General features: G+C 33.5%; 1 protein-coding gene across 2 annotated transcripts in view; it reads left to right on the top strand.

Moving 5' to 3' along the window:
- The window catches only part of LOC108734281, a 72,848-nt gene that overhangs the window by 37,674 nt on the left and 20,760 nt on the right, over window positions 1-14,414 (top strand). The window contains exon 1 of one of the 2 annotated variants that reach the window (XM_025973123.1): window positions 3,195-3,326. The exons of the other annotated variant lie outside the window; for it this stretch is intronic. Within the exon in view, the coding sequence (XP_025828908.1) occupies window positions 3,265-3,326 (62 nt within the window). The 5' untranslated portion in view covers window positions 3,195-3,264. Of the gene's footprint in view, window positions 1-3,194; window positions 3,327-14,414 lie in introns of those variants that run through there. 2 annotated transcript variants of the gene reach the window in all.

Below are 14,414 nucleotides of genomic sequence, written 5' to 3'. Positions count from 1 at the left end.
TGGCGGTAAGAGATTTGCGGACAATGAAGAAGTAATCGAAGCTGTAAATGGTTATTTTGAGGAGCTTGACGAATCAGTCTATAGAGATGGCATTAATAGACTGGAACACCGCTATGAGAAATGTATCAGCCTTGGAGGAGATTATGTTGAGAAATAAAAAAAAAAAATTTTTAAAAACCTTGTTTTTCTTGGTCAGGCCGGAAACTTATCAATCCACCCTCGTAACTGCTTGGTTGGAACTATCTCCTTGAGCAAGCGTCTTTACTTTCTCAAATTCCTAAGAATTTTAAACTTTTTTTAAAGTCCGATGCTCAACATGGTCAAATGTTGCATCTCGTTCTGTTACACATAAATTGGCGTAATGTTATTCCTTTTTCTTTATTAGTGTCCGCTGCAATTTCTACCTAGCATCTCTTTTCTATGTTTACGATATTCCCTCCCTACAACCTCTATCGTGAGTAAAAGTAGACGTTCTGTCAGCAACCGCTCTAGTCTAGTTAGTAAGTTAAAAGAAGAAAGTAATTGCGACAGTTTTATTGTTGACTATGCCGATTTTGAACGTGTCAACGATTGGTCCTTGAAGCTCCAATTACATTTTAAATCCAAGGATTATGAATTACCAATTATTGAACTTTTGACTTTTGAAATACAAATATGCAAGATAAGTTAGTAGGACATTTTCTCATGCATTAAGGGGTAGTTAAAGTCATATTAGAAGCATAAACAGGAATTAATAGGGGTGGAGGTACATCTAGGTTAGGTGACTGTTCGCAAATAATTATATAAGAATGTGGAATGGAATACTATAGTTTTACGGAAATGCCAGAATTAGCTCTCTGGGTCGAAAAGAGTAAAAGTCCAAGTCTGAAGACTGATAATCCTATGATGATGATGATGATGATGATGATGATGATGATAATGAGTAATGGTATCAGTTTCTTGTGATATCATGTGTACAACTATTTATAATATTCAAAGAACACCCCGTGATGAAGAGCTGCCCCGTATACTGGTTATTAGATTATAATTTGGTTTAATAGGAAGTATTTAATTCGTCGATTGATAATACGGTACCGCTACAGCATCGACCAATTGCCTTGATCTGTAAATGTTCATTTGTCAGCTGATGCAGTTTAAAACGACATTAATCTTTTAATATAAAGAAAAGGGGACAAGAGAGGGAGAGACGGAGTACGATGCGAGCCGGCTGGGAAAGTAATAATTGTAATTGTGCAAGATGATGAAGAGAATGAACAAGGTTTAATGTCTTGATTTTGTTATTACATCGAATTAGCGTTTTATTCAATTTGCGGCACCGTTTTCGTTACTGTACTTTTAATTTAATCAGATCTTATTATTTCTATTGTTATTGCTTTTGTTACACGTTTATCGCACCGTCAAATGGGCCACGGTAAATTGCTATCTATTTTATAATGCCGTATTATCAATAAGATTGGCATGTGGTGCAGGTTAGGGTTGGCTTACGCTAAATAAGAACTTTTGGGCTTTATTAAATCATTTATTATCATAGTATCACTCATAGCTTAGTTTTTACCGATGTTTCACAAAAAAAATTATTTCATATCTCTTCACAACTTTCCGTAAACTCTTTTGTTCATTTTAGTATTGAAAATCTTATTACAGTCGTACAAAATAATTCGAAGTGGTCTGTATTCTGTCGAAACTGCCAGACGCGGATCGTGATTTCGATCTTCTTGGATCTCATCAGCGTGTCGCTTATGACAGTCGTGTTTATGGAATGAAATCGTCCTGTTTGTCTAGATCACAAATAAATCACAAACAAATGTAAATAAACACAAAGGATAAATATTCGACGATTGAATAATATCGAATCGATCATTTCTTATACATTTTTGCCCATTTGTTCGTATTCGTTCCCCTGATTGGTAAATTATTTTGCTAACTACATCCTTAAGTGGTAACTGAGGAATATACGAATCCCCGTTTTGTAGGGTAAATCGGGGATTTATACAAAAACTCTGCATGATAACATACCAAAACTACCACGTCCCATAGATATGAATGTTGTTTGTTATTTTTGAATAAGTGACCATTTGCAAATGTCAACGAACCAAAAATGTTAAATGCTAATTACGAACAACACTTGGCACATATATCTGCGCACCCCACGATGATTTTTATTTATAGATTTTGCTCGATCTTTACGCATACACTTTGCCATTGGCCTTCGTCTGAAATAGAATTGCCGATACATGTACGCACATTGTTTCAAAACGTTTAAAAGTGAAACAAATGCCTTTAGAAAACAATTGGTACGTATCTATCAATCAAATGAACAAGCCAATCGCGATTGTTTCAGTATTGACTTTTATTTCGAACACACCTTGAATCGGATCTGACTCTTTTTTGTGATGGCCTCTCATGTACTAAATATTGGCAATCCTCGACCATATCATGTAACGACTGATAAACAAAAGATACTGAAGAAACAGTGTAGACATTCGCCAGTGTGAACTCAAAAGAGTAACAGTAATTCCATTATCGAGTTGTTCACGTTATTGAAATATCTGATCAGAATTTGCGTAATTTCTCATAGTTTTTTAATAATCATCCATCAGACTGGTAATGTCGATTTCAGTCTCTTCCTATGGCCAAACGTTTAGAATTTTCCTTAAAGAATAAAACGTCTTTCCAGCTAATTGGGGAAATACCTAGCATATCTAGAGATCTTTGATACTTTGTGAAGCTCCATTATAACTTAATTTAAAATGAGATATAGAAAAAATACAAAAATAATAAAAAATTAAGTATTTGTTAAAAAAAATGTTTTATATCCCAGCGCCTTCACCAAAAGTTGCAGTGTAATCATTAGCAATAACATATTGTCTGAAAACAGTTTTCTTTTTAATATAAAAATTGTTATTTAATTGCAGTAATAATTATCGTTTTCTATTATTGACATACGAACTATGGAAACGTTTGTTTTCGTTATTATTTTCCTTTCGTAAAAACGTAAAAAAATATTTTTGATAAGGAAAACATTGTGGTGTCGTGCGGAATTAAAATAAATTAGAATTTTAGCTAACAGGCGCCGGATATCGCCCACTTGTTGCCACGGGATACGTTCGGGAATAGCAACACAACGCGTCTCTCCCGCGATCGACTCTTTATGTCCGACAGAAAGTCTAAAAGATCGGTTATTACGTTGGCCCACGTTTGTCCGGATTGAATTCATGTCTTAAACAGTTTTAGCCGGTCTTTTCTGATTATAACAGTGACGCGATGAGTTGTTTACATCCGAATTTGTTTACATTGATCACCGTGTGGTTGCTATTGTCACTGAGGTGAGTGAAGATGCTCATGTCTTTGAAAGATCCTAACGATAGGTCACTTTTCTTTATATTGTAATTAGTTTTTCTAGGCGATAAATAAAAAATTAAACGTTTTTGTTTTAATGAACTAACTATAAACTAAATAAAAAAACGGGCTATTAGTGTACAGGCGTAAGAAGTGAAACTTTTTTAAAAGAAATTGGCTTAAGCTATTTTATTAACAAATTACTAAACACCAGAAAAATACAAGTTTATTCGATATTTTGGTTTAGTTTTGTTAGAAACTTGCTCTATGCAAAACTGTAGAGAGTAATAACAAATCAAAACAAAAACAAATGCTTATGTAATACATATACAATACAGCGTAGGCGCTATCGGCTGACAATTTGTCGAAATGATAATTTTCGGATTATTGGTTGTTACTAACAGGTTAGTTTAGTATGAAGCCTGTTAAAATGACTCCTTTAGGACATATCCACCAGGGGTCACACGTGGCGCGTGACGCGTGACGTTACGCTTTTCGGCTTTATACAGTAGTAAATTTCCTTCCTACCGTTGACAAAGTAGTATTACTTCAGATTTTGGTTGATTTGGGACAGTTTTGAAAGTGACAGTAAATAAACATTAATTATAGGCTGGTTTCAACCCTCTCGTTGAAAATCCGCCAACCTAGAATTAAAGTTCAGTTAGTTTGGGGCAGTTTTCACAAAGACGTAGTTAAAAAAATATATTCGACAGATTCACCAGATTATATTTTTTGGTAACTTCCTGTATTTATCAGATATTTATGCACAAAAAGAAAAAATGCCGACAGGAAATGTAGATAATTTTGTTTGTCGTTGGAGAATAATAATTTTTAAAATAATTACTTTATCCAAAAATTAGCCGTTCACCCCTTCAGTTGTTAATTTTATAAAATGTCGAAATAAGGGTTTAATTGGTTGTATCAAAGAGTTTCAAGTAAATCTGATCACAAACAGAATTTCAAACTTAGTCATCGATTTTCACCCTTTTAGGGGTTGAATTTCGAAAATTCCTTTCTTACTTCTTGCATATGTTAACGTAAATGTGTGTGATTTCCTAGGAATTGTATACAATTCCTAGATTTCATACATTTACGGTAACATGTACATCATAAAGAATACCTCTATGCAAAATTTCCGCCACCTAAGCTCAAGGGTTTAGCTTGGACGATGGTTACTTATTGAGTCACGACATTCCCTTTTATATATACTTGTATAAATGAAATTAATCCTTTTAGTACGTTGATCGTTTATAATAAAATGAGTTTTAAATGATTAATAGACAGTTTTTAATACTATCGCATCTGATTTTCCTAATTTTTAGTTTTCATGGACTTATTTTTGTTTGTTATCAATATCATGATCTGTTCCTTGTTCTGTTTGTGTTTTGTTTTGTAATAGTGTAATCATCAATTTAACGTCTTTTTTTGAAGCTTGCGTGAAATCCACTCGGCATTTGTTAATAAAACTAATGAAGAGGTTGTGATACTCTTTAATCAACGTTAAGTAATTACACCAAGCAATTCGACTACAAAAAGGGACGCTATGTATATATATATATATANACCTCCACTCTAAAATTAATAATCAATAGAATTAACAGTATTTTACTATTTTGCTAATTGGTGGTGCTGTTGACTCAAATTCAAAACGGACAGCTAATCTTTTATTGACAATAAAATATGTAAAGAAAGTACTGTCTCATCTTGAAAACGGTCACTGTTATTCCCTCTTTAATCCTTGACTTACATGCAACACAATTTCTTATGAAATAAGGTTTAAGATCACTTTTTATAAAGCTTATCATAACTTTTAAAATCGATATGTAGTCCCGTATATGATCAGACTTGCATAAACATTACAAGTATTTTTCATTAAATTTAACTGGATTTTTTCTTTATTTTCAGAGTTCGCCGCCCCCATTCTCGGCTTATGGTCGTACAGACGACATAAATGCCATTTTACATGTGATACAAACCGCTGAAAAATTCATTTACATAGCAGTGATGGATTATTCACCTCAATTCTTGTTCACTCCAAAAATCAAGTATTGGCCTGTTATAGATGACGCGCTACGAGTAGCAGCCATAGAACATTCTGTAAAGGTGCGATTGCTTATTAGCCTATGGAACCACACGAAATCATCTGAGGACCACTTTTTAAAGTCCCTTGTGGCTTTAAACAATGTCCATTCGAAGGTATCTATAGAAGTGGTGAGTTTTATTTTTATGCATTATTATTATCATTAATAAACGCATGTTACTCTTTTGCATCATCAAATACGAAAAATAGATTTAGAGCTTTTCAACAAACATATTCGCACGAAATATTTGTATTTCTTTCTAGTTAATTTACAATGCTTAAACTGTTGACTTGTCTCGTGTAAAAAACGTGCTTTGTTTAGAAGGTGTAGTGTATAGTGAGGGTTAGTTGATGTGTAGTGTAAAAAATATGAGTTGCCTGTAAAATTGTTGCTATGTGAAAGCATGTTGTGCAGTGGGGATGAGTTGTCAACATGTGCTGTAAATAATGCGTGTGTTTTGTTTGATAAGCATATTGTTGTGAGGGTGGAATTGTGTAGTGGGGGCTCCTTATGGACGTGTAACGTTGTCTGTAGAATTGTGGAGGATAAACGGTTGGTAGCTGAATAGTGATTCAATTTACACTGTTGCAGGGTTATTTTGTGGTTCCTGCAAATAACAGCCAGCGAAAAATACCGTATGCTAGAGTGAATCACAATAAATATATGGTAACCGATAATACGGCTTATGTAGGCACTTCAAATTGGTCGGCAGACTACTTTACAGACACGGCAGGTGTTGGTCTTATAATGCACGATCCCGAATTACATCGTAACGAGACCGAAAATACAATACGTAAAGAGTTAGAAGCTGTGTTTGAGCGTGATTGGAACTCTAATTATACAATTTCTATATTACAAACATGTAATGAGTAAAGTGCCTGTAGAGCAATGTAAAAGCGATAATAAATATTTGAGTGTTATTTGTCGTTTTTAAAATAATAAAATAAGTTACATTACAATTAAATTTCCGCACTATTATTTTCTGTTTATATATTTTAAGAAGAAAGTGAAATTTAAAACCAATAATGTGTAGGATTTTGTCGTAATACTACCTATTTTGGCTTTGATCTGCCAAAATACGATTTTCAGGAACAATTCTATAGTTCTTTTCATGTTTAATAAATTAGCGCTCTTGCGATTAATAACGTCAAGGACGTGGACAGGTTATACAACAGCATGTATTCGCTTGTAAGATGAGTTGCATACCTTAAAGTAACTTAATTCTGTATCCTACTTGAGCGTCAAATTCAAACATAACCAATCAAAATGTGTATATATAACGTCATTTTCGGGTCAATCGAAAAATCAACGAAAGTTAACGAAGTAAAGGTACCAAAGCAAGCATGCCGCAGTGAGTGCCGAATATTGGTCCAGAGTGGATATGAAATTGCTTTTTTGCGTTGTTGTCCGACAAAAATCTTAATACCCTAGGTAATATAATTGATCAAACACTTATTTCGGCACTTTTTTTACCCGCTACACACTTCCTCAAATTGAGAATATTTCATATTAAAAACTAACTCACTTCGGGAAGATTTCTACATTGTATGTATATTTATATTCAGTATATAGTTACATTAGTTCGACGGATCTGTGACTAATAGTACGGTTTGTCGTTGTCGTTGTTGCTGTTGCCATCTCTCGTAGGTTAGTGGTCAAAGCATTGGCGCGTGAAGCCAAGGAGCCCGGGTTCGATTCTCGGCGGGGGTGTGACAACAGCAACAAAAATTTTTCGTCATTAATTTGAGGAAGTGTGTAGTGAGTTCTTTTCATTGAAGGCAACTTGAACTTACGCTATCCTCTGCTTTATATCCCTATTACTCCTTCCGTCCTGACTTATCTGACTTCCTAAATACATAAAATCAGCCATATCTTCTAATCGTTCGTCCTCTATGTTTATATTCGCCCTTTCCCCATGTTTTCTTCCTTTGCATACCAGTATTTTTGTTTACTTTTGTTTATTTTCATACAATATCTACTGTTTTGTCAATATCGCTTCCATTTTATTTAAAGGTATCTCTAACTCCTTCTTGCTAAATGATAATACTGCTATATCATCTGCAAATCTACGCATACTAATCTTTTGCCCCTGTATATTTATCCCTACAGTTGTACTGTCTTTAATGATGTTGATCGCGTCTTCGATATATAGATTAAAAAATAGTGTGCATCCTAGTGGTCGTTTTCATCTTCGAATGGTGCTCATCAAGCTTAATTATTAAGTACACTGCTGGTACTACTTATACGCATTCATGTGGCGAAGATTGCTTTGTTTACTTCCGCTAAAACCGGAACTGCTGCAATGATAATTGATATCCACAGTTTAAGTGAGAACGCATATTTTTAATAATCTTCGGTTCAAGATATGCATACAGGAAATTACAAACTGGGACACTATTTATAATACTGATGTCCTTTTTTATTGTATGTACATAAATGACTGGAGAGTTATAGGTACAAAGTAGAACTCGTTTTTATCTATATTAATCAGTTGGTTATACTTCATTTACTTTCTCTAGCGATGTTCCCCTTCCAATGTCTTGGATGTGCGCTGGCAAAATCGTAGGTAGGGAGAAAAAAGCTCATTACTCTCGACTGTTGTTCATTAAACATACTTTTTCATACAGTACCTGCCAAAAGTTTTCTTCAATCATGAATAGTAGTGCGAGTCGAAAACAGGCGTTAATGCCTTTAATATGTTTTCAAATATAAATAAACATCTCGTTGATATTTTCAGTAGTAATTGGTACCAATAACAGCACATTTGAGCAATGCAATTGTGGTGGATAAAATGATCAATTTTTCCTTGCAGTACTGTACGGATTATACGCTCCTCACCGGTTAAGAGTTTGGCCGAGAGTTGTCTCCTTTTTTTTCTGGCCTAGTGCTGTTCTTTTCTACTTTGCGCCGCTCAAACTGAAGGCCATATCGCTACAGAAAGTAAACGAAACGAAGTATACATTTAAATTAAATAGGTGTTAATAGGTTTTATTATTTTATAAAAAACTTACTTTTTGTTGTTTACTATTTGTGTTACAAAAACATACATTTTTTGTTTTTGTAATCGATTCTTTTAGTCACGCTACAAAAAAGTGACTGTTTCGCTTGTTTATGATCTGTAGTTTACGTCACAAGTATCAAATGGAAACAACAAATCACGATCGGCGCGAATTCTGTTTTCTTTTTTTCTGTTTTTCAGTTGTATAAACTTAACGTGAAAACGCCATAAAATTGAAAATTATTAAATTCTATGTCTTAATGATACATTTGTTTGCAAGGGTATTCCTTCGCGACGCTCTCAGCGATGAAGTGGAGGGTTTAAAATACTATGATGGAAACATTAACTTTTTTTTTTGAATTCGATAAAAATTTGTGAAAAACGATGACGATAGCGGATAAGTTTCTCAAGTATAGTCAAAATTGAATTTGGGATTTTGACAAACAAAAAAAGTAAAATCATTGCATTACGAGTTGTTATGATGCCAACCGGCGAATTGCCAAAATTTATTGTATGTGTTCATGTTAACCCACGACACGCTTACAATAGTCTACCAAATAAAATGTATATGTACCTGTACACTATAAAACACCTGTTTCATTTTTACGTCTAATAAAAAAAAAGGGCAACTTCGCTTACTCAAGGTAATTTTTGATCATGGATTTAATTGTCCATAACGCGCTGCGTTATTACACCCGGTACGGCTTAGTAATAATTGTAACAATGACTTTTAAATTTGATAATGACCTTGGCAAATGTCGAATAGATGCGTAATAAACTTATACAGATGCTGTCGGTTGGTTAGAGCATATGATACATTGCGGTCACTGCTATAATAAAATTATAAAAGCAATAAATTAGCTTGAACGTATAATGGACACTATTTAATATGTATGTCACCGAAAGAATGGTAATAAAACTTGAAATTCTTTTATTCATTACACACGTAGTGGGAATGTAGAATGTTCCGAATTTGCATAAAACACTTTAAAGTTTTATTTGAAAATTTTGAAACTAAGTACCTTAAAGTTACTTACCTTTGCGGTTTTATAGTTTTTTACCCACGGCTTTACCTCCTGAACCAGAATCTTTTATGCATTATATTGAAAACGAATATCTTTTATCCTACGGGAACTGCTCGATTTAATCTCAGTCGTGTCCTTGTTGTCACTTCCTTATTATTTATTAGAATGCACAAAAATGCTGGTATGAGAAAATCCTAGTCAAATATTGTTTTTCACAAAAAATACTATCGAACTACATTACATAAGATAGCAGAAGATAATCCTAGAAAAGAACATAGTGATAGTCAACATCATCATAAGGTTTTTTCCTATCCTGAGCTAATCTTCGCATTTCCCTAAAACTAGAACATCCCACATCCTTAGCTGTTTGTAAACAGTAATCTAATCTAGGTCTATTCCTTATTCCTCCTGCTCAAATAACTCCTGTTTATGTGTTTTATATCTCTGATTAGCTCTTCGTGCTGAGAAGGTGTCCTAGCAACTTATCTCGTCTATTTCTTATTGACTTCCGTAGAGTCTGTCCTCTGTTGTCCTATTTTTTCTAATACCTCGTCATTTATAACCTGGTAACCCGGTATCCTCATCATTCGTCTATAAAACCACATTTCTTGTCCGCCGCACCTGTACAGCGTCACGCTCCAGACATACACCTTAACAGTATTTTTCGAATTTTTAAATTAACCGTTCCCGAGCATAGAAATGAATTCTTTTTATTGAAGACAACTCGACCCCGCGCTATCCTCTGCTTTATATCCCTACTACTCCTTTCGTCCTGACTTATCTGACTTCCGAAATACCGATTCTAATTTTTTGTCTCCTATATTTGTATCTACTCTTTCCCTACTTTTCCTTCCCTTGCATACCAGCATTTTTGTTTTACTTTTATTTATTTTCATACAATATCTACTGTTTTGTCAATATCGCTTCCATTTTATTTAAAGCTATCTCTAACTCCTTCTTGCTAAATGATAATACTGCTATATCATCTGCAAATCTACGCATACTAATCTTTTGCCCCTGTATATATATCCCTACAGTTGTACTGTCTTTAATGATGTTGATCGCGTCTTCGATATATAGATTAAAAAATAGTGTGCATCCTTGTCTGATTCCTTTCCTAATATTTACTTCAAATTAAATTGTGCCATTTCTAATCACTGTGATATACTTATGTCAAAAAATAAAATGTAAGAGAAATGAGATCAATAAACTTTCATCAAGAATTTTCTCAGGGAAAATGGTACCAATAGTCATTGAAAAATCGCGGAAATTGCTGTCAAAATTTATTAAGTGGGTTTTGAAATGTAATCAAGAAAGTATTTTCCAAAATTCATTGAACTTCATTATCCTTTCTTGGTGACAATGATGATTACAAAAAATATCCCAAAACCATGGTCTATATTTGACTGAAATTGCATCAAAATTTATCTAGGGTTCTCAACTTTTATAAAAACAGAGTCTATTGATCTATTGAACAGAAAAGCCTTTTAAAATAACGATATGTTTTAGTTAATTTATTGCAAATAAACAATAATTATAGGTACGTAGCTACGGGTGAGTCCAGGAATGATGTTCTGGTTTGGTCCACTCTAAATGTGAACTTAAGCCTATATAACATAAAATTTAATTGCTAAATCACATGCGTCCCTGTCGATAATATACATATCTAATTAATTCAAAACTTTGTTAGATTGTGTTACCACTATTCGATAAATAATCACCGTTTTTTATGTTCGCCTTAATTTAATTTGGACACGTATTTTGCATTAATTTAATCAAAACTGCAGGATATGTTCAGGTAAAATTATTATTGTCTAATCCTTGATCCCACACTCCTCAGTGCCGACAAGCTAGGTCATCTTAATGGAAAAATAAATTTATAAATCAAACGTCGAATGGCAATCGTTTTGTACGAATGTGAAACCATGTAAATTGTTTCTTGTGAACGTTTTGGTTTAGTAATTTGCATTACAATTACTCACCTAACTTATAACGGTACAGATGAACTACAGTTCAAGGTTTAAAACGTGAATAATCGGTAACGACTGCAGGAAATCAACATTTTATTTCTCTCAAACGCAAAATAAGTGCCTTCAATTTAAATAAAAGTGGATTTTGCCAATAAGACATTGTAAACATTTAAATGACTCCGCTAAATCCTTCTGTGTCAAACTATTTAGATCTTTCTCAAAAGTTTTTAGGAGTTCGTGCCCATTGAGACTTATGATCTACACGTGGAGAACTACCAGATTCTAAAGTTTCAAAGGGCCATTTTCGTTAAGGATCTAGCAGAGTCCTTTGATATCTACAAAACGTACATCAATCATTGGAAAAATCTCATAAGGATAATGTTGTAGACAGAATGTGATTTATTTGAAATACATACTTGCATTTAAAATGCAAATACAAAAACTTGCATTGAAATACTTCTTTGAAAAAACATTTTGTATCTTATTTAAAATACTTTTCCAGACGTATTTTCTATCTGTAAAATCCAGAATACATTTTGTCGTCAAAAGTTTTGCTAGTATCACCGATCAAACTAAGTAAAATAATGAATGAAAGTTGCTCACATTGGCCATTGAATGTTTTAAAAAGTTAAAACGGGAACAAAGAGAAATTCCATGAATGCCTTGTAATTCTTTATCTGAAGAGAGCCCAAAAAATTCTAAACTCCGTGGAAATGAATGATGTAAAATATTGGAATCATATTGTTTTCCGGGTTCAGTGTCATGGTCTATGGAATTTTGAAGTTCCAAATTGATATCAGCAAAACCTGTCAAATCACCTCTTATCGTACCTTTAGCAAGAAACTACGAAATTTTATGAATTACGACAAAACAGCCCGCAAAACAATATCGAATTGATATACACCAGATGTGTAAAACTGAAAAGTACAAGATATTATGGTGGACATATAATTGAAAATCCTTAGAAAACGATTCGAAAAACTTTACTTATTAGGTGAACCCAAAGCTAAAGAAAATAAGAATTCCATTTCTTTCTCTTATTGCAATGTATAAAAGATCGGAAACAAAATGGGGCAGGTGCTGATATCAATTTGGAACTTCAAAATTCCATGGACCCTGACATTGAACCCGGAAAACAATATCGATCCAATATTTTAGATTATCTATTTTCAATTTAGAATGTTTTGGTCTCTCTTCAGTTCAAGAATTAGAAGACATTCATGGAATGTCTCTTTGTCTCCTTTTTAAGCTTCTAATACCTTCAATAGCCAATGTGAGCAACTTTTATTAATCATTTTATATAGTTAAGTCCTATTCAGAAGGTCGTTTACCAATCAAATTTTAATTCTTATTTGGCGGATTTTCAACGATGGGGTTGCTTTTGGTTTAGGGAAATGCGAAGCTAGCTCAGGATAGGAAAGAGTGGAGGTGCGTGTCCAACCAGTCTTAGGACTGACGTCCTTATGATGAGGGTTGAAATGAAACTGGCGAAACGAGCCTACCTCTAGTAATTAGTATGTCAAAAAAGAAGGTTGGCAGCATTTTGAAAATTTTTATATACGTATGCCGGAGCCATTTTCATACAGGGTGTCGTAAACTTCACATTCACTCGTTTTGGTAACTGATTATTATCATGTAACTAATTAAACGCAATCGTTGCTTATAAAAAAAAAAGAAATCTTAATGAAACATCTAATAAATTAACGTTATCAACAATTTGTGCAAGTGAATATACTATTGTTTGTTTCAAAGCAGTAGATTCAGTTTAGAAACATTTTGACGGTTTTTATAATGTATTTTGTTGAAATTAAATTAGTACAAATTTCTAATGTGGAAAAACAAAATTGTATAGGTGATAATACGATTTGTTTGCATCCGTAATTTTAAAAGCGTTAAACTAAGCACTGTATAAAACGTAAATGGGCTATTTGCAAGCAAAAATACAATTACTAAGTATTACGTACTTATACAAAGTACGTCATTTTTTTTATTTCATTCCTTACGATTTTCCGATATACATGCGTTCCTGCATATTGTATAATAGAATACGTATTTACATATATGTGTATGTATTTGCGTATAAAATATTATTTCCCTCGAGGCACACTCTCCACAAATATAGATGACATCAGTTGTATGTACTTATGTATGTATGAATTTATACATATAGTATAGGTTTTTTAAACGCAATAGAGACAGTAGGTAGTTTAATAATGTGCGCGTTTGGGCACCCATCAGTTTGACCATAACTCTATTGACTATAAAGTACTTCTAAAATGTGCACATGACTTTGCATTTGCAATCCACAACATTCAGAACTTCCTTTTTGTAAAAATTGACGTCACCGGCCAATCGCCTCAGATTAACGAAACAAAAAAGGATCATCATCAACATCTACGTCTAAAAAGATTTGAATATGTACTCGAGTTCTAATAAAAACTCAAAATTCAATATGAAAACACTTATCAATACTTAGATAATCATAATTTTTATTGAAAAGCTTAATAGGTGCTAGGTAAATACAGCTGGTAAAACAAAAACCGATGCACGCGTGATCTGTGACGCCATTACAAGGAAACAGTAATGCCAACTCAGAAGCGATTCCCCTAAACGAATATTGGTATTGAAATTTAAACTTTACGGTTCTTTTTCATATTAATCAGTTGGCAGTCTTGCCGACACAATGACATGGCGTTACCACTGTGTTTGCTATCGTGTTTATTGTTGTTGTAGTTTTTACGTTTTTAAATTAATTTTAGCTATTGATGTAATGTAAATAGTAACTTTCATATTGTAAAAAAGCTCATGGGCTATCCGAAATTGTTGAGACGCCTTCTGTCCAACAAAATGACAACGACAAATGCATCTAGGCTGTTGCACATTGTAAATATTATAATTTAGTATAGAAACAATATAGTGAAAGCATATTCACCGCCAACTGCAATCGTCGCGTCGTCGGCGATGTCAATTCGCAAACCGTGTCAATAGACTGCACCAGGGC

This window comes from Agrilus planipennis, unplaced genomic scaffold (genome assembly GCF_000699045.2).
Source record: "Agrilus planipennis isolate EAB-ADULT unplaced genomic scaffold, Apla_2.0 scaffold83, whole genome shotgun sequence".
NCBI lineage: Eukaryota > Metazoa > Arthropoda > Insecta > Coleoptera > Buprestidae > Agrilus > Agrilus planipennis.
Note: the sequence above shows the minus strand (reverse complement) of the source record. Positions and strands in the feature narration are given on the sequence as shown.